General features: G+C 42.8%; 1 protein-coding gene across 1 annotated transcript in view; it reads right to left on the bottom strand.

The window, feature by feature from the left end:
- Positions 1-23,955, bottom strand: part of Senp2 (SUMO specific peptidase 2) — a 45,170-nt gene extending 21,215 nt beyond the window's left edge. Inside the window, exons 1-10 of the mRNA XM_028858756.2 lie at positions 23,720-23,955; positions 21,943-22,001; positions 18,256-18,389; positions 16,745-16,811; positions 14,816-14,906; positions 8,082-8,250; positions 5,943-6,043; positions 4,862-4,956; positions 4,131-4,182; positions 1,289-1,349 (exon numbers count right to left, since the gene is read on the bottom strand). Of these exons, the coding sequence (XP_028714589.1) occupies positions 1,289-1,349; positions 4,131-4,182; positions 4,862-4,956; positions 5,943-6,043; positions 8,082-8,250; positions 14,816-14,906; positions 16,745-16,811; positions 18,256-18,389; positions 21,943-22,001; positions 23,720-23,820 (930 nt within the window). The 5' untranslated portion in view covers positions 23,821-23,955. The remainder of the gene's footprint in view (positions 1-1,288; positions 1,350-4,130; positions 4,183-4,861; positions 4,957-5,942; positions 6,044-8,081; positions 8,251-14,815; positions 14,907-16,744; positions 16,812-18,255; positions 18,390-21,942; positions 22,002-23,719) is intronic.
- Between the last annotated feature and the right edge of the window lie 704 nt (positions 23,956-24,659).

Here is a 24,659-nt window from a genome sequence, read left to right as displayed (position 1 = left end):
ACAGTCTAATCCTCTATTTTGCCCCCATATATAAAACCCACACCTTACAAGAGTTAGGAAATGGATTTAGAGATAACTCTGGAGTAGAGTCACTGTAGTCTCAAGATACCACTGAGCATTCTTCGTTCTTGCTGACTGCCAGGCAGTCCCCATCCCCTCCTCCATTATATAGAATGAACAGCTCTCGCTGTATTGTCCAAACTTGTCCTCCCCAAGTGCTAAGACTATGAGCACTCTTTGTTTTCGCTAAATCCATGATAAATAATAATTAAACACAAAGAGTCGATTTAGAATCACTAGAAACAGAGAACATTAGATAAGGGAATGTTTTAAGACTTAAACTCTTTTGTAATTCGATGTAACTAAAATGTGAGTAACGTAAAGATTCAGTTGTGCTGGGCGGTGGTGGCGCATGTCTTTAATCCCAGCACTCGGGAGGCAGAGGCAGAGGCAGGTGGATCTCTGTGAGTTCGAGGCCAGCCTGGTCTACAAAGTGAGTTCCAGGAAAGGTGCAAAGCTACACAGAGAAAAAAAAAAAAGATTCAGTTGCATTTAATCAAGAAATCTTTTCCTGTGTGGGGTGTGGCAGTGCACACCTGTAATCCTATCAGAGGGATTAATTAATTAGTTAATCAATCAGGGGACAGAGGGAAGTAGATCTCTACAAGTTTGAGGCCAATCTGGTCTATACAGTAAGCTCTAGGTCAGCCAAGGCTACACAGTGAGACCCTGACTCAAAAGGTAGACAGAGAGAGAGAGAGAGAGAAATATACTTCTGCCAGATACTAAATTTTTAGCAAAATACTTTGTTATTAAAAACCTGAGTATGAAGGCTGGAGAGATGGCTCAGCAGTTAAGAGCACCGACTGCTCTTCCAAATGACCTTGGTTCAATTCCCAGCACCTACATGTCAGCTCACAACTGTCTGTAACTCCAGTTCCAGTAGACCCTACATCCCTACACAGACATACATGCATACAAAACACCAATGCCCATAAAATAAAAAGAAAGTTAAAACAAGACAAAAAAAAAACCCTGAGTGTATATATAGAGATCACTGAAACACTGACTCTAATATTTACTTGCACTGAAAATAGACCAGGCGGTGGTGGCGCACACCTTTAATCCTAGCATTCGGGAGGCAGAGGCAGGTGGAGTTCTTGAGTTTGAGGCCAGCCTGGGCTACAGAGTGAGTTCCAGGACAGGCTCCAAGGCTACACAGAGAAACCCTGTCTGGAAAAACAAAACCAAACAACCAAACCAACCTTTACCAAGGGCTTCTACTTACACCTTCCTTTTCCAGGCGGAGTCCCACCATCTTGTCTGTATCAGCTTTCCCCTTCGAGTACCTGAGAAGGAAACCGTCAGATTTACACTTCTGCTGTTTAACGTAGTGCGTATTAGTTCCAGAAGTAAGATTTACTAGTGGTGCACATCTGTAATCCCAGAACTCAGGGAACTGGAGGCAGGAAGATCAGTTGCTCAAGGCTACACAATGAGTTTGAGGCTAGCCTGGGCTAAATTGAGATCCTGTCTCAAATTCTTTCTTTGATTTTTAATTAGGATTTACTAATCTCTGAACAAAGGTGGTCTGGAGGGCTGGGCTGGCCTGTCCTGTCCGACTCCTGGCCTGCCGCAGATAAACCATGCCACTCTTTCTAATGCTTCCCTCACCATGATGGCTGGCCTCTACAACTGTGAGCTCAATCAACCGTCCCTCAAGTCGTCCATTGGGCACTTTCACAGCAGTGGTGGAAATAACATGAAGGACTGGTGTCAGGGAAGTGTGGCTGCTGCTGTAACTGACCTCTCTGTGGATCTCACAGTTCTACAACTAGTCTGAAGGAAGGACCCAGGGAAAATGGAGATACAGGAGAAAGCACTACTCTAGAATGCTGAAAGCAGAGCTGAATGGAGATTCTGACAGGTGCTGAGAAAACCACCATGCCGACAGAAATGCAGACAATGGACTGCACTCATGAGGTTCAGACGGGGACCTTGGGACTACAAGTTGAAGAATAGCTCGATTTTCTCTGCAACCCAGAAGCTTATCTCAGGGCGATTTTAAAGAGGATGGGGTATAGGAAGAGGTGGTATATGCCTGTAACCTCTGCACTCAGTGGGCAGAGGCAGGAGGATCATGAGTTTGAGGTCAGCCTTACTTACGCAGTAAGACCCTATCTCAAAAGACTGGAAGAAGGGGCTGAGGACATGGATGAGTTGGTAAAACACTGAGTCTAAGTCCAGCACCCATGTAAAAGCTGGGTGCTACAGCACATGCTTATCATCCCAGCTCTAGAGAGGAGGGGACAGGAGGCTGAGGCTTGCTGGCCAGCCACTTTAGCCAGATCAACGAGCACCAGGTTCAGTGAGAGACCGTGTCTAAAAAAGAGTAGAAAATGACTGAGGAAGACATCTAATGTCTCCACCTCTGACCTCTGCACGCATACACACACATCCCCTCCCTGCCCATTCTCTTGAAAAAAGGTGGGTGGGGAAGCAGTGACCAACTGAAGAAACACAGCTCAGCAGTCAGGATGTGGCATGGCCAAGCTTACGGAAGACTTCAACCAAAGGATGACAGTGATGAACGAGGAGGATGCAATTATTTAAAAGGATTGGTACTGCTAACTCACCCCAGCCGCCCTGTCCCCCAAAAACCACTCAGCAACTCTTCCCTAGACTAAGAAACTGGCCCCATGATTAAAGCACAAAAATGTGACCCTGCCTTATTGACTGCTTTATTGTTATCAGAGCAGTTTCTTTGTTTGGTCTGCTTTTTGTTTCTGGAACTCTTACACTTATGTATTTATTGGAGGGGGTGAAAAGTTCAGTGATACACAAGTGTAAAACAGAAGGCAACCTCAGAAGGTTGGTTCTCTCTACCATGTGGGTTCTGGGAATCAAACTCAGGTCTTCAGACTTGGCGGTAAGCCCCTGAGCCATCTTGCCAGCCCTGTAATGTCATTTTGAAGGCTGCCTCAAGAAGAAAGGTACCTTCCTTGCAGAGAGTTGCCTACGGCCATCCACCTAAACACTCAGAGGCCATGGCAGTTGTGGTCCAAGGGAGCTCAGCTATTGTCAAGCTGGTAAGACATGCTGTCCATGTGGTGAACTTGCAATGGTAATCATGACTGGATTCAGAATCACCTAGTAGACAGGATATGTCTATGAGGGCTCACCATTCCAGACTAGAAGCTGGGAGGAGACTGGTGACAAGCAAGCATTCCCTTCCTCCGCTTCCTGATCTACCACTACCTTGCCGTGCTTACCCATCACAATGGGCTGAACCCTGAGTCAAAATCAATCCTCTACAACACTGCTTCTGTCAGAACTCTGCTCACAGAATAGACAGTAACACCTACTCAACTGATCTGAGACGGTAATCCCAACAAGCCTTTGAAAAGTTGTAAACTTCAACAAACTTTTCAAACTTTCCTGTACGATTACGATTTCTGTTTGGATATTGATATACCAATTTCTTTCTACTCTTATAAAGTACCTAAGATTCACAGCACGTGATAGTTACTACGTGTAGTGAACTATGCACAATAATTACCCCATTGTGAGTTCTCTGAGGATACATTTATGCCTTTCTGGAACCTATCCTGGCCATTTAATTTATAAATAATAAACACATGTTTCCTTAAAATGGCTTTGAGTTTATATAGTCCTCTAAACCAATGGTCAACAAATCTTTCTGAAAAGGACCCAGAAATAAAATTTCAGGCTTTGTAGCTTCATTCACACTTCCTTCCCTCTGTGATTTACCTAACAAGAACAGATGGGCCAGATTTGGACCCTTGGCCACTCCTGGCAAAGTCTGCTAATAAAATAACCACCCAAAGTCCTAAGGAGAGCAGGACTACGTTCACTGTTCCTACGCTTGGGACAGTGGCCACTGGAGATGCCACCCACCCATACTCCTAAGAAACACCTACTTCCTCAAACCCCGATGGCTAAGAGATGAGGGCAGCCTGGAAGTGTGTGACTTAAGAACTATTTACCTACTTACAGTGCTGACTAGTTAGCCGCCTGAGGAGATCCAAAGTTCCTCATGGTTATTCATAAATGTAACTTGTGAGAAGACTTACTCTAAATGAAATCTTATAATTAAATGGGCCACACACCTCTTCTCACTTCTCATTGAACAGAGAGGTCCCCTTGTTTCAACAACTCTGTCTGTAGGAATAAAAAGAAAGATCTTTACTAGCCAGTCACAGGTTGGAAATTCAACTCTCAGATTCAAAGTATCAGGACATTTGTTTGCACTGATGCTAATGTGAACTCCAAATCCACGGCTGCCTCACACACAAGCACCTAAAATACATGTAACTTTCTCTTCCTTCAATATACTCTTGAGCACAAATTGATACCAGATCATCTGATAAGCTAGTCATTCAGTGAACAATTCTTGGAGAAATATAAGGAAGTTAATATGAAGTCAGTTAATTTTAGTCACACAAAATACACTACTATACGGGCATTTCACAATTCAACTTAATCTTAAAGCAATTTTCTTTTTTACTTATTTATTTTTTTTTTAAGATTTATTTATTTATTATGTATACAGAAGAGGGCGCCAGATCTCATTACAGATGGTTGTGAGCCACCATGTGGTTACTGGGAATTGAACTCAGGACCTCTGGAAGAGCAGTCGGTGCTCTTAACCTCTGAGCCATCTCTCCAGCCCAATTTTCTTTTTTAAAATAAAACTTCAGGTCTGCTAGCCAATGCCTTGCAGCCTGACAATACTTACAGCCTGGTATACCATCTTTGAGTAGTGTGCCAATTTTCAACAAGCATGCTCTTACATGAACTACGGTCAATATCTTAAGATAGAGCTAAATCTAGAACTCACACTGTTTTGGAACAAAGTGGGTTGTTCTGACTCCATGACTCTGCTCCTCCACCCAGCCTTTGGTCTTTAATGTGTCCATCTGACTTCTCTGAGAACTTAGGAAGACAAAAGGAAGAACATCAGCTCAGGCACAAAAGGAAAGACCTCAGTCACAGTGGAGAAAGGACTAACATTCCGACCCACAACACCAGGACGACAATGAAAACCCATATGATATGCAATAACCAAAGTTAAAACTCCCAAATGATAATTTATCTTTTCTGTATTCAGTAAGCTAGGCAATTCTGTGACTCAACTTGATAGTTCTATACTTCATGGGACTCTGTGTATTTGCAATCACTTGTTAGGATTACCAGGTGAACTGAAATTCTGAATTTATACCTTCCTGCCCATTCCTCCAGATAAATGTAAGACTAGACATCACTTCCTTTTGCTGCTGTTATCTACCTGTTCAAATAGCTGGCATATTTAATTAACAAGCAATCACATAAACAAAGTTCTTATGACCCAGTTAACTTTAATCTTATTTCTAAGTAGAAGATGCTAAAATGCAACCACTAGATGCCTCAGAAACTGTATGTGTGTGTGCGCGTGCGGTAAGAAAAATGAAATACAGAAGGAGAGGCTGTGAGGGAATAAAGAGAAAAAAGTAGAGAAGGGACAGAAAGATGAGCAGAAGAAAGGAGCTAGGACAAAGGCAGAGAGACAGAAACTGTGGGAAATGCTCGTGTTGAGGAGGTTGGGCAGTGATTCCCTTTCTGTACATGAATAAGAGTTCATGTGAGTTAGATATGGTTTCCAATGCATATAATCTCAGCATGTGGGAGGCTGGGGCAGGAGAATTACAAGTTCTAGGCTAGCCTGTGCTAGACAGTGAGATCACACTATCAACCACAACAACCACAAAAAAAAAAAGGGTTTGTGTAGGCAAAGGACTCTAAAGCTAACAGGAAATCCCATTTTGTAAGCCACTACACTACAGCGTCAGACAAACTATACAGCTGGTTCTCTTCACACCCGCACCTCTCTAAAAACAGGACAAGGACACATGCTACAAAGTGTCCATCCTGTCAACTCTCACCTGTGATGTGAAGCGACAGGAGGGAGAGTGCTTCCATGACCACCTTCTTTAAGTCGCTCCAATAGCTTTCGATATTTTTCTCTTTCATCCTTTTGGACACCCTGAATAAAAAAGTAGGCATGGTCAATAGTAGCACATAAAGCCTAAACTCAAATCTAACCATACATTGGCCAGTGAGATGCAGTCCACTGATGGACTGTATTTGGGGCACACTGTTCTTAAGTTGCTTTCATTAAATACCAACTTTATAAAAAATTTTAAAAATCCCAAATCCTGACCTCTTTAGAAAAAAATGAATTAACCTGGAGCTATCCCCTTTAGGTAGGCCATTTGCTTTTCATCCTACTTTAGTCATTACATTGTCTGCTGGATCACCAGTTCTCAACCTGTAGGTACCGACCCCCAGAGGGTTGAACACCCTTTCATAGGGGTGCCTAAGACCATCTGCATATCAAATGTTCACATTATAATTCATAACAGTAGCAAAAATTACAGTTATGAAGTAGCAACAAAAATAATTTATGGTTGGGGTGGGGGTCACCACAACATGAGGAAGTGTATTCAAGGGTCACAGTATTAGGAAGGTTGAGAACCGCTGTGCTTGATCTTGGAGGCATTTACGTCTTTGACAGAACTTTTTTTGTTGAACAAAATTGAGTTGACCAGAAATTAACAGAAATAATCCACTTGATAATCCGAGTCCACATCACCAATGGCCTTGCAGCCACATTAATGTGCAGTCTCAGGCTTTATGGTCCATGGTCACCCTCAGCACCTCACCCAGCTGACCTTGCCTGGCCTTCCTGGACAGTAAACTCTGATTCTTTTCTCCAGTCTCCACTGCCCATTACTCTCGTTCTGCCTGCCATAAATGCTGACGGCTCTGCCCACATCTCATCTCACACTACATTCTTCCCCTGAAAAATCTTATCAGCTCCCTTGAATTAAATTACATCAATATGTAGAAAATTCAGAAACATGTCTCTAACCCTGCCTTCTTCTCAAAATTCCCATCACCTATATCCAAGAGTCTACAGGAGAGGTCTTCTTGCGTGTTTCACGGGCACTTTAAACAATGTCCAAAACTGAAGTCAGCATCTTCCCCCTAAACACACAGGGTATCTTGGTCAGTGACATATATTTATCCAGAACTGAAATCTGGGCCTCAGGCTTTCCCTGTATGCCATGTGTGATTATTCTCAATTAACAAACGTGTCCTTGCTAAGACTGAGACCCACTGTCCTGGAATCTATCTGCTTAGTCCTGTCTCAGATCTCCTAAAATACTCAGGCTTCTCTTCTGAAAACCCACAGAGGGCCTCTGGCCCACTGCTCCTTGGCCTGTTTGCTGAACTCTAAGTTATGTAAAACTCCTGAAGGCAGGGGCCAAATCTAGGATACACATCCCCAATTCCTGAAAACTAGTGCAGTGTCTGGGATTTGAATAAATATTTCGATGAGCCAAGCAAATAGCTCCCAAACCATCTACCAAATTAAAACAGCGGATGGTATTGGGAAATGCCAGAGACAGAAATCCTCCTCAACATTCCTGGACTAAGTGAAGCTCTCCAGAGAGAAATGAAGGACTATCTCTTCATTACACTACGCACTCTGAGAGGGGAGGAAAAGCAGAGTGACACATCAACATCATTTAGCACCTTCACTTCATCACAGTTACTGAAGTTATAAAACTAAGTTAGGCAGGACATGACGGTGCATGTGTCTAATCCCAGCACTCAAGAGGCAAAGGCAGGCAAATTTCTGTGAGTTAGAGGCCAGCCTGGGCTACAGAGTGAGTTGCAGGCCAGCTCGGGCTATGTGGAGACCCTACCTTCAAAATTAAAATAGAAAAAGCAATTTCTTTCTAACAGGATTCTCTCGTTCTTCTAGGTGGACCTAACATCTGAAACTGACTCAAACTATGCGTGTCTAGAGTAGCTCTGGGTCGATAACTGTGCAGCAAAAGTACTTACTACGAGTCAACGCAGGCTGGGGAGGCCAGCAAGGGACGGGATGCTGGGACACTCAGAGTCACTGTAACCCTCCAGTACCTTTTGAATTGTATGCCACAGTACACAAATTATTACCCAAATTATAAAGCCACTAAAAACATTTAAGGTATCAGGCTGAAAGGGCTTACCTCCTCCACAGTGCAATGGGGCCGCCTCACACCCTTGCCACCCTCTTCAGAGATCATCTCTGTTACACCCTGCTCCTGAGGTTTCCATGTTAAGGAACTCTCTGGATTGCTTTTGCTATGGCGACGGCCACTTGGTCTTCTATTATAGCCTTCTGATCTCAATGTAAAACTGGAGAATAAAAGAAAAAAAGAGAGAGAGAACATATCATTGAATTGGGATTTATTATTCTTCTGTTCTAACTTAAGACTGCTAGTTTTTAAACAATCATCATTTGCAAAGTTAGATATCCCAGCATTTCACTATGGAATGTCTGTCACATGAAAGCCCTCCTCCTCCCAGCCAGGACTCCAACCCTAACTCCAGATTTAGTTCCCTACTGCACACACCTCTCCCCTAACAGTGCACTTCCCTTTACTCAGTGTGCACCACTGAGACGTCAGCTAATGTCAGCAAATTCTATGCTGGGATGTGCAGCATGCCTATAGTCGTAGCCATTCAGAGGCTGAGGCTTAAAAACTGTTCCAAGCCAAGACTCTAAAACCAACTGGGCAAGGACAAGACCCATCTCAACTGTTAAAAGGTGTGTGTCAGGTGTGGCTAGGGGGGCATACATCAGTGGTAGTGTTCATCTAATATGCAAGGCCCTGGGTTCAATCCCTAAAACTTGAAAGGAAGAAAAGGGAGGTGGAAGGGGGAGGGAAGGGAGAGGGGAAAGAGGAGGAGGGAAGGGAAGGGAAGAGAGAACGAAATGGGAAAGAAAAGGATGGAGAGGGAAGGAAGAGGTTAATGATTAATAGAGAAATGAAACATGACAATAAAGCTGTGTCACTGCTGGTAGTGATACCACCTGCATCTCTCCTTGCTATTGCCAACAGCACAAACTGCTAGCACGGCTCTTGCTAAGTGTCTGAAAAGGATAGAGCATGCCCAGATGCTATTTTCACAAAGACACTGTACTATCTCTAAAAACATCCACTGTTCCTCAAATGGAAATACTAATGCCTTACAAAGAAAGGTTAAGGAGACATTCAGGATCAAAGCAGATTTTTAAAAGGTGAAAAGCAAATAGTATGCAATCCTGAACTGGATCCTGGTCCTGAAGAGGGGAAAAGTTACAATGGAAAAATTTAAATAAGACATATTTAAAAAAAAAAAAAAAAAAAAAGGTGCCAAACTTTATAACCTATAATTATATAAATCAATGTCCTCATCCTTAAGAAATAAACTCAAATATTTAAGAAAAAAAGGCAGGAGTCCAAGTGCTAACTCTCAAATGGTTTAGAAAAAAACTGCACGTACACATGACCAAGGAAGAGAAAGCGGATGCAGCCGAGCACCAGTCAGAGTGGGGTAAGTAAGGGTATCTGCCTGAGTGAACTTCAAATCACCGAAAGGAAACGCAGAGCAAAACTGACAGCATGGAAGGGAAAATCCAAAACAGTAAAAACATCAACACTCTTCAATCACTAGAAAAGAAAACCAGAACTATATAAAGCACCATCAGACAGCGAGACCTAACTGGTATCTATAGACTTTAGTCAGCAGTAGCGGACTACACATTCTGTTGAAGACGATGTGAAGCACCTTCCAAATGGGTAATACTGTAGACAACAGCTGAAATGTTAAAAAACTTAAAAGTGAAATCAATGCAAATTATATTCTCTGAACATAAAAGGACTAGCCAGAAATCACTATCAGAAAGATATAAGGACTATTCAAGTACTTAGAAACTAAACAATGTACTTTGAACCTTGTAAATGAATAACAGAAATGAGATAAAATTGTAAATGGAAGGGAGACAAGCCAGTCTTTAAGCTTGGTGGATGTCAAATGATGATCATGGGGAAACTGACCGCATAACTACGTGTTTAGAGAATCAAGTTCATTTCTAAATACATGTCTCATGAACAAGAATATCCCTCAAAGAGTAAAACTGTCAAGCATGCAACACACACTTATATTTTCTCCAATGTTACTGAAAATTTCTTTTATAGCATTCTAGGTAGAATCCCGTCAGATTCCACATTGCATCCTGTTGCTGTGTATCTTTGGTGTGCTTCCATCTAATAAATCTTTGCCTTAAAGATAAAGTACAAGCCTGTGGTTTTGTAGAATGCATTTTAATTGTAAAACAACTGTATTTACTCACAGGTACGTTTGGATGATCAGTTTCTACAAGAGCTATGGTGTCTCTTTGTGCTATGACAACTATTTCAATTTGAACTTTTATTAAGGTAGTACCAGGCAGGGTTCTCTATCAAAAGCCACCCCCCCTTCATCATTAATAAGGATTGGGGGAGATATTGTATGTCAATGTGAGTATCCTGGGCCTTATCAAACCCCCACTTTAGCTCAACCATGACTCATCCGCAGTCACCATTACTGAGATGGTCACAGATGGCAATCTTTCTCCTCTCTTCTGCACTCAGTCAGCATTTTCCTATAAAGATCCTCCTTTTCCACAATTTACATCATCCGTTGGTATTTGTGTTCTGAGCTTTATTAATTTTGATGTTTAAATTGCCCCCTATTTGGCCACTGAATACCTATCAAGTTTTTTTCCCAAGTCAGGCTGGCATTTCACCAGTTTTGGGGCCCCTTCATGTTCTAATACAAGATACTCTTATGTCAATTTGTACTTTCCCTCCTGGCTTTACAATGTCTCTTTCATGTAAATTCAGAGGCACCTGGCTTTTAGTTTCTCATTCTCTCTCATATTCTCTCTCATATTCTCTCTCATATTCTCTCTCTCTCTCTCTCTCTCTCTCTCTCTCTCTCTCTCTCTCTCTCTCTCTCTCTCTCTCTCTCTCTCCAGGGTCTCACTGTGTAGCCCTGGCTATGCTAGAACTGTCTATGTAAACCAAGCGGGCCTTGACCTCAGAATCTCCTGCCTCTACCTCCCAAGTGCTGGAATTAAAGATGTGTGCTGCCATAGCTGGCTTTCACTTAAGATGTTTTAAATTACCATTTTATGCATACATGTTTTGTCTGCATGTGCATCTGAGCACAATGTGCACACAGTACTTGTAGAGGCCAGATGAGGACATGAGAACCCTGGAACTTGAAAGCTACCATCTGAGTGCTGGAAACTGAACATGGATGGGTTCTCTACAAGTGCTCTAAAACACTGAGTCAACTCTCCAGCCACTCACCTTTCACTTGTAATTATAAGTCAATTATTAGCCAGGGATCACCAGATGTGTGCGTTTGTATGTGTTCACGTTTGCACATGTATGCTTGTGCATGTGAAATCAAGAGGCAACATCAGGCATCTACCTCTCCACCTCAATTTTTGAGGAACCTAGGAGCTCATCAATTCTGCTAGACTGGTTGGCCAATAAGCTCCAGCATTTGCCTGCTTCTCCCACTTCTGGCACTTGGGTTAAGGATCTGTGTAGCTGTGGGATGGCTTCTACATGAATGCTAGGAATCCAATTTAGGTCCTTGTCTTTGTACAGCAAGAACTTGATTAACTGAACTATCTCCAGGCCCACAATTTTATTCTTTCTTTTAAACAGGGTTTCTTTGTGTAGCCTTGGCAGTCCCAGAACTCGCTCTGTAGACCATGCTGGCTTTGAACTCAGAGATCCACCTGCCTCTGCTTCCTGAGTGCTGGGATTAAAGGCGTGCACCACCACTGCCCCAGCTCTGGCCCAGAATTTTTAATAAAGAATCTAACTTGAAAGATACAACTAAAATAAACCAAGGCAGGCTTAAGGAGAGCCCTGGGGGCTAATGGAACAGAAAAAGCAGGGTCAAAGAAATTTAAAAATAATAAACAGTTTTTGAGGTAAGAAAAGGCACTGCACATTTATAACTGGAGCAAAATACTTAAGAAAAAATTCATGCAAAGTGGAGAGGACTTTTAGAATTTAAAAACCATGAGAGCTTAAAAAAAAAACAGAAGGCTAAAACAGAAAAATTGAGAGTTGGACTACACAAAGAGTTCAGGACAGCCTGAGTTACATAATAAATTCCAGTCTGGCATGGACTATGTGGTTGAGAGCCTATCTCAAACAACAATAACAAAACCTAAAAAACAATCAAATCCACAAGCAATAACAAGAGAAATCAATTAAACATGCCATGGGGGGGGGGGGTTGTTTTTTGAGACAGAGTCTCTTTACACAGCCCTGGCTGTCCTGGAACTCACTCTGTAGACCAGGCTGGCTTTGAACTCAGAGATCTGCCTGCCTCTGCCTCTGCCTCTTAGTGCTAGGATTAAAGATCTCAGCCATCACACCTGACAAAACATGGCTTTATAATAAAAAGGTAAAAGAAGAGACTATGAACTTAGACATCCACGCAACAGCAATTCTAAAGAGTGACAATAAACAAGGGACAGCTCCATGGGCAGAGGGGCTTGCTGCCAGGACTCATGGTGACCTCCAGTCAATCCCTGGGGCCCACATGATGCAGAGAGAACCAACTCTCACAAACTGTCTTTGAACTTACACACACACACACACACACACACACACACACACACACACACACACAATTTAAAAGAAAGTGAACTTCTTTTTAAAATGGCTTTCAGGGAGGCTGGAGCGATTGCTCAGGGGGTAAGAGCTCTTGCAATTCTTGCAGAGGACCAGGGTTCAGTTCCTAGCACCCACTGAATGTTTAATAACTCTGTAACTCCAATTCCAGGCATTCTAATGCCTTCTTCTGACCTCCAAGGGCACTGCATGCACATGATACACACAGGCACAAGAAGGCAAAACACTCATACACATAAAATAAAAACAGATATTGTATTTTCATTTTCACTTAATTCTAGGATGGTTTTTATTTCCCTTTTGGTTTCTCTCTTAACCCAACTTCCATTCAGCAGTGCGTTGTTTAGTTCCACGAGTCTGGGCAATTACTGCTGTTTCTACAGTTGTTGATATCCAGCTTTATTCTTTGGTGGCCTGATAGGATGCAGGATGTTATTTCAATCTTCCTACATTTATACTGAGAGTTGTCTTGTGTTCTACTATGTGGTCGTTTTTGGAGAAAATTACCATAGCTACTGAGAAGAACGTGCATTCCCTAACTAGACACCACACACTACCAAATAAAAGAGGAATGGGTTACCTCTTTTTTGAGTTGCTGGCTAACAGGGTCCCATAGACCAACCCCCTAAACATTGGTTACCCTTCAGAATTTGATGAGAATACCCTATTGCTGAAAAACACCACACACTTGAGTCAGGGCACAGAGAGAAATCTAGCTGGTACTTACTCACTGAAAGCTTAAATCATATTGGCTAGCTTTCACAGTGCTAGAAGGTACTATGCATACCCACCACAGAGGAAAAGTAATCACCAAACCCACCCAGCTATGAACCCAGCAAGCTACAATAATGGTGCAATAATAGCCCAAATGTTATGGGAGTAGCCAACCACATCATGAGATAGAACCCATTCCTGACACTAAGGCCAAGAACCTGTGACTGGATAGGGCATGGGCTCTAAGGGGAAATTTTAACTACTATTATTCTACTAATGGATATAGCAATAAAAATGACTCTTAATGACTCATGTCTATAACCATCAACCAGTGTGCCCCTCAATCCTCATCAGACAAGCTTCTCCTGGGGATGGCTGTTAACACAGAAACCCACAATGGACCAATGTGCAGAGAATAAGAGACCTGAATGATCAGTCCTAAATGTGTGTCTATACCACACTTCTTCCCTCAAGGTTCAGGGATCTATGCAGAAGAGCAGGAAGGAATATAAGGGCCAGAGGTAGTAGATAATGTCAAGTGTTTTCCATACACAACAGGCAGATGCATTTGTGAACTCACAATGAGACTGTGACAACATGCACAAAAGCTCTGTAAACTCAAGCCAGACCAAATCCTAGCATGGTGGTAGGTACAAAGTCCTATCCCTAGCTTAGGAGCTATTGGTATTTGGCTGCTTCTGGGAAAGTCAGTTTTCTTCAATGGAGTGACACCAGGTACATGTATCATGTTCCAAGGCAGGTCCCATACTCAGAAGTAGCTAGCAACACAAACTGGACTTGATGAGAGAGCGGGGAGCGGGGAAGGGGGAGGGGACACGACACATGAAGTTGAGTGGGCAGAGAGGAAGGGGAGGATCTGGCTGGGAGAAGTCGGAAAGGGGGGATGAACATGATCAAAATACACTGTGTGAAATTCTCAAAAAATAACTAAAAACATTATTTAAAAAAATAAAATAGGGGTCTACAGAGATGGCTCAGTGATTAAGAGTACTAGCTGCTCTTCCAGAGGACCAGAGCTGGCGGTTCAACGCCCTGTTCTGGCCTCCTCAGACACCAGCTATAAACAGACAGATACCTATTCAGAGAAAGCACACATAGAATTATTAAAAATAAAAATCTTAAAATGGTTTTCTTTTTTTTTTTTTTTTTTTTTTTGGATTTTCGAGACAGGGTTTCTCCTTTTCCTGGAACTCACTTGGTAGTCCAGGCTGGCCTCGAACTCACAGAGATCCGCCTGCCTCTGCCTCCCGAGTGCTGGGATTAAAGGCGTGCGCCACCACCGCCCGGCGCTTAAAATGGTTTTCAAAACCCAATCATACTATGGACATGTAATACAGTTGGAAAGGAAACACTCAAATTCAAATCTAACTAGTCATATGATATTCAGTAAGTTATTACCCTCAGAGTGCCTACTTAATATTATTTTACAGAACAAAAGTGGAAATGCCTAAGCAGCAGTGAGTTCCACTTACAGAAAAGCAGACTTGAACACTTACCCAAAAGAAGGCAGGACTCTGCGTGGCTGATCTCGGGTCACTGTCACTCTGATCTTTGGATAGTCACTAATTCCATTAGGAGATTTATTACCTTTAAGAACATATTTGTAGTGAGAGGAAAAAATATTACAGTGAACAGCCTGCATCAGGACAGGAAATTTGTGTGGTAGAACTAACCATCTTATCTCTTTAAAAGCACAGGACTCCAGCATGAAGTTACAAAAGTTAAGGGAAAGCAATGGCAGACTAGGAAGGTAGCTCTGTGGTACAGTATTACCTAAGATGGATGAAACCCTAAGCTCAGTTTTCACTACCACAAAACCACAACAGCCATCAAGTAACTGATATGAAAGCAATGTCTAAGTCAGATTCAGTTGGCATAAACTTCAAAACCGGGCACTACAATAAACCTCCCTCCCCACGTTGTTCTCAGCTATTCTGGTCCCAGCAATGTCAAGGAACCAATACACAGGGGTACAAGTTTACTCACCTTTGCAAGTCTGCGCCATAAGCGGTACCCTAACTCACAAGTGTGAGGAGCATAACTACAAAGCATCATTTCTCAGCCTCTTCTACTTGTGGCTTCTGAACCTCAACTTCTGTAACACTCATTTTCACTAGCGTCCTCCTTTGTCTCTCAAACTACAAGTCTACCTACATGGCAGACACTACAACCGTATCCAGAACTCTGGCTTCTTCTGAGCTTTTCCCACAATCCTATTTTGTACAGTACATACAATTACAATCCCCCTTCAGGGTGTAATGACAATATGCAAGTCTATACAACTGCAGGAATCAGGAATTAGGGTTGTTCATTAAATATATGATGAACTCCAAGCAAGAACAAGGTCTCCTGCTGTTTCTGACAGTGTTGACTCAGTGCCTGGCACATAGTAAGCTCTCAACGATATTTTTTTTAAGATTTATTTTATTGTTTTTAATTATGTGTGGATGTGTGTGTGTGTGTGTGTGTGTGTGTGTGTGTTTATATCTGTGTGTGAGTCCAGAAGAGTGTACCATATCCTCTGGAGCTGGAGTTACAGGCAGTTGTGAGCTGCCTGATGTGGGTGCTGGAATCTATACCCAGGTCCTCTACAAGAGCAGTACACGATCTTAACTACTCAGCCATCTCTCCAGCCCTTTCTTGTTTTTTAATCAATGAGACTTGATCTGAAGTCACATTAATATATAAACAGAAAGCACAGTAGTCAACTCAAGACAAGAATGCTAAAATTAAGCTCCAGGTTGAACATCCTTATGCGAAAACCTGGGTGCTGATGCTGAGGTTTCCAGTTTCAGATTTCAGATCAGGGATGCTCAACTGGTGAGGACCATGCAAATATCCCGAAAATCTGAGACACTGTAAACCAGAGATATTTCTAGTCCCAAGGATTTAAGGTAAAACCTACACTTGTTTTGTTATGGTTGTTCTTGCTTTTTTTTTTTTTTTAAACCACGTCTATGTAGCCCTGGCTATCCTGGAACTCACTCTGTAGACCAGGCTAGCCTCAAACTCAGAGATCTGTCTGCCTTTGCTGCAGGAGTACTGGGATTAAATGTGTGCACCACCACCTGAATGGCACCCAAGGAACAACATCAAAGGCTGTCCTTCAACTAAAATACTCACAGTGCTCAAGACTTCCGACTTACTCTTACTTACTTGCGGTTTGATTAAAAAAAAAAACAAACCACAACTGTGAGTTAATGTCCCCTTCTCCAGATGAGAAAGTGAGACACAGACATTAAGGAACCTTTTAGAGTTCCACGTCTGGTAAAAGGTAGACCTTAGCCCTACTTGTTTTGATGGACAGTAAAGAGACTACGCCTTTATTCTTCTCCTAATCCAAAGTGGTGCTTTCCTCTCACACTCTTCTGACTTAGGGGACACAGGCAGAAGTACAGCTTAGCGAGAGCAGCTGAGTGCCTCACCCAGTTTCAGCATGCTGTTGCAGGATCCAGAACCCGTCAGTTCACAAGACGAAGAGTTCGAAAATACCTAAAAGAAAGCAATCACTTCTGTAGCACCCAAGCTTGCAAATTTAAAATCGTTTCTAACTTAAATAATATTCATGATTATTTTCAAGCTAGCACACAGAAATAACATCGTTAAGATAAAAAAAAGTTGTCAAAATTGACAAAACAGTGTTTAAAAGATAATTACATTTTCTCCACAAATACTTAAATAAGCTAAAAACAAATTTCCTTTTTCAAGACTGAGACTCGCTGTCCAGATCAGGATGACCTCACACTCACCCTACTCTGTTCTTCTGTTTTTTAAGACAGTGTTTGACTCTGTAGCCCAGGTTGGCCTGAGACTCACTATGTAGCCAGGCTGGTCTCAAGCTCATAACGATTCTTCTATCTCAACCTCCTATGAATTACAGGCATTAATCACTGTACCTGGCCTTTTCTTTTCTTTCTTCTTTTTTTTTTAGGCAAGGGTCTCACTGGGTTGTCACAAATGGTCCTGAATGTCCAAGGTCAGCCAACTCTCGTGCAGCAGCCTTGTGAACACTAGGATCACAAGAGTGTGCCATCAAGCTAAGTGAGCCAATATTCTTTCTTTAAAAAGTACTGCATTCTTGTGTGTGTGTGTGTGTGTGTGTGTGTGTGTGTGTGTGTGTGTATGCATGTGCCTGTGCATGTGTGTCTGCGTGTGTGTGCATGGACGGAGGTCAGAGGACAACTTGTGGGCATTAGCTCTCTTTCTACAGTGTGGGTCCTGGGGATTGAACTAAGTTCATCAGGTTTAGCAGCAATCCTCAGTTTGCTTTAGTCTTTACTCACTGAGCCATAAATATTTTTATGATACTTAAATTTTTAACCTTTAATTTCTTGACCTTCATATCAGAGCTAATAAATGTATGTTCATTTCTGGAAATAAGTCAACCTATATGTAATTCCCCAAAAGACTAGAATATTTTTTAAATTCAATTTACAAACATTACAGTGTGTAGGGACTCAGTAATAGACTCATGCTTAAGACATACAAGACCCAGGGGCTGGAGAGATGGCTCAATGGTTAAGAGCACTCACTGCTCTTCCAGAGGTCCTGAGTTCAATTCCCAGCAACCACATGGTGGCTCACAACCACCTGTAATGAGATCTGGTGCCCTCTTCTGGCCTGCAGGGACACATGCAGGCAGAATACTGTATACATAACAAATAAATAAATCTTAATAAAATAAAATAAGATATACAAGACCCATATCACACACACCTATAATCACAGCACTCAGGAGACAGAGGCAAGTGGATCTTTAAGTTCGAGACCAGCCTAGTTTACACAGTGGGTTCCAGGATAGCCAAGGCTATGAAAAGAGCCAAAAACAAACAGACAAACAAAGGATTTACAAGGTCCTGGGTTCCATCTCCACACAGAAAATCAAAAAGGGAAAGGAAAAAAAAAAGACCCATATCCAAGCCCCATCTCCACTGACCTCTCCTGAAGGGGCCACATTCCGTGTTCCATTACACGCAGAAGACACCATGGGTTTTGTGGTCAGCTGTAACGGCAATCTAAATAAACTCGCAACATTGTAGAAATTGTTTTTCACGTGGTGAATGAAGCAATCTAGAAAGTACCAACAAATTATAAAAATGGAGCACTAATTGGAGAAAAAAATTCATTATGTTTTGAAAAGAACCTATCTTAGTTTTTAATAAAGTCTCATGTTTGAACACTGAAACAAAACTGTATCTATGAAAGTATTTTGGGCCATCAGGATAGCTTAGTAACACTGCTTGCTATGTGAGCCCAGCAACCTGAGTTTGATTTCCAGAACCCATGTAAAGACTGAGGGAACTGACTCCACAAAGTTGTCCTCTGACCTCCACAGGAATGCCACGGCACAACTCCACTCACACCTGTGCATCATACACACATGAATAATAAATACCTTTTCCAAACAAACAAATGGAATTCTTCTAACACATGAATTTTGTTTTAATCAACTATCACAGCTGTGATTCACCAAGAAATGATCTGAAATAGCAGCTTTTGAGCAGTAAGCTTTGTAGAACACATAAAATGAAACTTTATGTAAGTTGGCAGAGATGAGGTAAGTGAAAAAGGCACATACATACTGATGGTGTGGAAAGCCTGGAGAGAGCACTAACATCACTGTCAGTCTGTCCTTGCTTCCCGGGCAGGCAACAACAGGACTATAAACAAAGCCCCTCCTAAACCCTGAGTGAGTGAAGTATAATACATACGGCTCTTGAGCATCTAGGACAAAGAAAAACTGTCCCACCACTGAACCTGACGCGTTGGACAATCTCAAACTCACTTCTCCCTGGTACCAAAGATTACAAAATAGAGAAGTAAACAAATGTGGGGGGAAGAGGGGAAATGGATTTCAGTGCTCCTCCACTTCCTTTTTTTATAATACTACCTCCTTACTTCCTTCACATCTATGTTTCCTAGTTTCCCTTGTACTCACTAATTATAGTGTAAAGAACTAGTTTCTACTTCTGAGAAAAATAGTCTAAATTGGTGACTTTAATGAAGAGTTTCAATATAGATAAAATATGAAATAAATACTCTCTAGAAAGGGGAACAGCTCAAATAAGCGAGGAAATGTGTTGGTCAGGTGGAGCAGAGTCCAACTTGGAAGTAATCCACTTGTTTGCTGACTACAATGGTGCATACTTGTAATTCCAACCTTCAGGAGGCTGAAGCATCCTGTCCTAATTAGGGTTACTATTACTGTGATGAAACACCATGACCAAAGCAACCTGGACAGAAAAGGGTTTATTTGGCTTACGCTCTATCATCACTGTTCTTCTTCAAAGGGAGTCAGGACAGAACTCACACAGGACGGGAACCTGAGGGCAGGAGCTGATGCAGAGGCCATGGAGGACTGCTGCTTGCTCCTCATAGCTTGCTCAGCCTGCTTTCTTATAGAACACAGGACAACCAGTCCAGTGGGACCACAGTGGGTTGGGCCCTCCCACATCAATCACTAATTAAGAAAATGTCCTACAGGCTTACTTGCAGCTAGATCTTATGGAGGCATTTTCTCAACTGATGCTCCTTCTCCAATGACTCTGGCTTGAGTCAAATTGACATAAAAATAGCAAGCATACATCCCAAGTTCATGAGGTGAATCCCAAGCTGGAGACCAGCCTGGGCAACATAATGAACTTAAGGATAGCCTGAGCTACATATGGAGACCCTTTCTCAAAAAAGAGAAGTACTAACATTTTCAAATTATTGTTTTTCATTTCAAGAATTGAGAGACAATTCCAGGTTATTCCTACAATAAGTTGAGGATCATTTCTACTCTGCTGTGCTTTTGAAGTGGGCAAGAAAAGAGCATTAATGATTGATGTTTACTCCACAGACCCCAGAAGACAAGACATATTTCTTGATAGTAATAATATAGTAGACACTAAAGTATTGGAATGTTTTATTTTCCTACAAATTTTTATCAAAAAAATGGGTATATCCCAATACTGTGTTAAATTATCCCGATTCATACAAAGGAAGAGCTCATCTGTAAAGACTCAGACCGCCCTGTGTTCCTGAGACTCTGGCTTTCCCTGTAAACTCCTGGGTCTGTTCTGAGGCCCTCCTTCCTTCCTTTTACCTCTGCTGTCTCTGCTCCCCAAAGCCAGCTAGCTATCCAATGTAAAAGCCAGAAGCCAGGTGTGGCTACCTAGTACTTCAGTTTAAATTAGTGAAAAGGAAAAATTCAGTTCTTTATTGAGGTGTGATGGCTCACATCTGTACTCCAGAACTTGGGAGGCTAAGGAAAAGTATTGAGGCCAATTTGAATTACTTAAACACAGACACAGACAGACAGACAGACAGTCAGACACACACACACACACACACACACACACACACACACACACACACACAAAATTTTTTAAATTAAAACCTTGAAATGTGGAGTTAAACTAGCCACATTTCAAGTACTCCACAGTCATTTCCCAGGAAGATCAGCATGCTGTGCTATCCAGCTTCATCTCCAGTTCAGATTCCTTCCTCTTGGTTTGCAGTAAGGAAAGCAAACACTGCATTCAACAGAAATGATGGCGTGGGGTGATCCTCAGAAGAGAAGTAAACAATTACCATACACAACCAGCCCAGGAACCTTCTCTAACACCACCAAAGTTTGGTTTTGTTTTGCAGTGCTAGGAACTGATCTTTGGGTGTTGCATGTTAGACAATCACTGAGCTTTTTCCCACCTATTATTACTTTACTTTGAAACAGGGTCTCATTAAGTTGTCTAAGCAGGCTTTGAACTTCTGATCTACCTGCTTCAACATCCTCAGTAGCTAAGACTATAGGCCTGTGTTAACCAGGCCCTGGGTACCACCAGTTGTTTTTCTTGTTTTTATCTTTTTTTTTTTGTAATGTTGCTTTATGTATTTTACTACATTTAATTACAAGCTAATATTTATTTATATTCATTTTTTTAAAGTAGTTCACTTTTTTCTTAGTTAAAAATGATGGTAGACAGATCAAGTACTCATTTTTTGATTTCCTGTAATTGTGTAAGATCAAGACATACTCAGTATTTACTGGATTTGAATGAAACATCAACAAGTTCCACAGTGAACCAATACATCTGGAACAGACCCAAATTCCCAATCACTGTTGAAAAAAGGAAACATACTGTGTAGTATTCTACTGTGCCTTTCCCTTCAATTTGTGTGTATTCTCTTCTACCAGTAAGACACAAGAAAGTAGATTTGAGATGGTTTCCTTAGCAAAAATAAAGAAAAATTAACTTTTTATTATAGAAGACTTCAGAACTTCAAACACACATTCAACACACATATCTGAAAGACACAAGCGGTCGCCTCTAGGAAAGACAATGGCGCAGGGAAAGGCAGGAAAGGGGCAACTTTTCACTGTCAGAACAGTTTACCTTTTGAATTTTGTTCCATGTATGTATTTTTCCTACTAAAAGAAATGAAAGCCGGGCGGTGGTGGCGCACACCTTTAATCCCAGCACTTGGGAGGCAGAGCCAGGCATATCTCTGTGAGTTCGAGGCCAGCTTGGGCTACCAAGTGAGTTCCAGGAAAGCGCAAAGCTACCGAGAAACCCTGTCTCGAAAAACCCAAAAAAAAAAGAAAGAAAGAAAAAAGAAATGAATTTTTAAAATGTAGTACCTAATCTTGGTCTTTTAGCTGGGACTTCATCAGTGTCCACTGTAGCAGAAAACAGAGTGCTGTAAAGAAAGGAAAAGAAGTATGTATATACATATGTAATACATGTATTTCTATAAATAAACTTACCCAGAGCTGGAGATGTGACTCAGTTGTACAGCATGTAATTTAATATGTAAAAGACCCTGGGTTCAACATCGAACACCAAAACAAAAACTTAATACCATACTACATTCCTTCTTCCAACTACTAGTCATAGATGAGATGAAACGTATAAAACAGAAAGCTGTTTCTAAATCTTAGGAAAAACCCAACACTCCCTACAGTGTAACAATGTGTAATCTGGTCAAATTAAACCAATGAATCATTTTTTTTGAACAATGATCCCAAAGACAGACATTTTTTATTTCAAGTGACAATGTTAGCAGCCTTAAGAGGTTAGGTTATTGGAGGGGCTTCTGGGGTAGAGTGCTTAACTGCCCCTCCCCACCCTTACCCCAGTGCTGAGGACTGAAGACAGGACAGGCATGATAGACAAGCACTCCACCACTAAGGCACACTTCTAGTCCCTAAAAGGAGTTGCATTGGTTTGGTTTGTTTTTGTTTGGGGGGGGCGGGCATCAAGACAGGGCTTCTCTATGTAACAGCCCTGGCTGTCCTGGAACTCGCTCTCTAACCAGGCTGGTCTTGAACTCACAGAGATCCACCTGCCTCTGCCTTCTAAGTGCTGGGATCAAAGGTGTGGGCCACCACTGCCCAGCAAGTTTTTTTGTTAGACTCGAGCCCCTAAATATAGTAAGGAACAGTGGTGTAGGCAACTAGAATTCAAGGCTGGCCTGGACATAAACACACACAAAGGGGCAGGGGACGGTGCAATGAATGACTCTGATGGACCATGAACCAGAATAACTGTGAGATTAACAGTCCCCATTCAATAAAATACGCAGTTTCATGGTACACCAGACCCAGCATTAAACAGTCTGCCCTTACGTAGTATTATAAACATCACTTTAGGAACTTTATAACAAATTATTCTTCTCTCTGGAATATGTGCTACAGTTTAGCTAACAACCAATTCCATCAGTGACCTACATTCCTAGAATCATCTATGAATCATTTTGTTCTACTTCCCCTAAACCAATCTTTCGTCCATTTCTCTTGACCTGGAAACACAAAAATAATAACCATCATCATAATGAATGAAGCAGACACAGCAAAGTAAGGAAAGGAAGGAGAGAAGGATGGGAGAGACTTATGGGGAATATAGAATTTGCACCGTATTTTAATCTCTAGACAAATCCTTAATTAAAGGGGAAGACTGTAAAATAAGTAAAGGAGTAGATGCTAAGTAATAACATTGGCAATTTCCCTCTAATTTTGACCAAGTCTTGGAGTGCGGTACCTACTTTCTTTCTGCTTCTTACACCGATGCTAAAGAACGGGACCATTCTCCTCCCCTCTGGCCCCCCACACACGGCTACTGTCAAACAAGACGACCGCTGTTCCTTGGTGCGAAGAGAACAGTACTCGAAGTCAAATGACTGTGGGCAAACTCCTAACCTACTGGCTGGTCCCTCCTTGCGCTGCCCGCCCGCTATGGCATCGGAGACCGGAGCTGTACGGGGCGAGCAGCACCGCGCCGGCCTCCCGCTGCCCCTCGGCTCACAGTTAGAGGGGCGGGCTCGCCCCAGGCCTCCGCGGTCCCGGAGCCGCCGGTTCCCACAGGCCCGCGGCGCCCAACGCCAGCGCGGGGGAGGGGACCGGCGCGCGGCCGCCTTACCTGCTCGAGCGCCGCCTCTTGAGCAGGGCGCGGGCCCCGGGCGCGGGCCGCTCGCACAAGCGGAGAATGGTGCCGAGAACCTTAGCCAGCCATCTGTACATTCCAGGCCTGAGCAGCAGCGGCGGCCGACACACCCCGAGACGCGAACCCCAGAGCTGTCGCCGCCGCTGCCGCCTTCGCTGCTTCGGCCGTAGCCAGGTTCAGGCACGGGCTTGTGACGCCATCAGACGGCCCGCAGATTCGACGTTTCCCGGGGGCTATGGGCGGACCCTCTCCGCGCTGCTGACGTCACCTTCTTCCGCCCAACGGGAAAAGCAGCCTCCGCAATCTGCGCACGCGCAGCCTGGCCCCGCTCCTTGTAAAGTCTCGCAACAGGAAGTCGGCCTGGCCGAGCGGGCTCTTGCGCAGACCTGATTGGCAGGATGGTGGGCGGGGCTTTCTCTTTGGCGGAGCCAGTCAGGAGTCGGCCTCGGGACAAGGCCCACAGACCCAGACCACGTGTACCGCTGCTGAGTGGTGAGAGCTGCCTGAGCCACCTAACAGTGTGGGCACTCTGTGAAAGAATGCACCCCGTGAAAATAGGTCAGGTTGGTTGTCGGATGTTTAACGTCTTACTCTCCATTTTGCATGTACATTGGCCTCATATGTTACAGGGATTGTCGCCGTCATGTTCACAGCAAGCAAAGCAATAGGGAGTATGCCTGTCATAAAAGCCAAAGGTATATAACAATTAAATCATGTGCCTAAGATAATAAAGCTGTCCACCAGCATTTGAACAAGAGTCCAAGTACTAGGGCCCATTCGACATTCTTAAAGTCAAGCCTAGTGGGAGAGACATTTTCACAGATAATTATAAGTTAGAATACAAGATAATTAGCTGCTGCCATGAATACGGGTGCAGGGTGCAAAGAAGCCAGAGAAAGGAAGACCACATGCTGAG

The sequence above is a fragment of the Peromyscus leucopus genome, chromosome 12, assembly GCF_004664715.2.
Source record: "Peromyscus leucopus breed LL Stock chromosome 12, UCI_PerLeu_2.1, whole genome shotgun sequence".
NCBI classification, from domain to species: domain Eukaryota; kingdom Metazoa; phylum Chordata; class Mammalia; order Rodentia; family Cricetidae; genus Peromyscus; species Peromyscus leucopus.
This window is presented reverse-complemented; position numbering and strand designations above follow the sequence as displayed.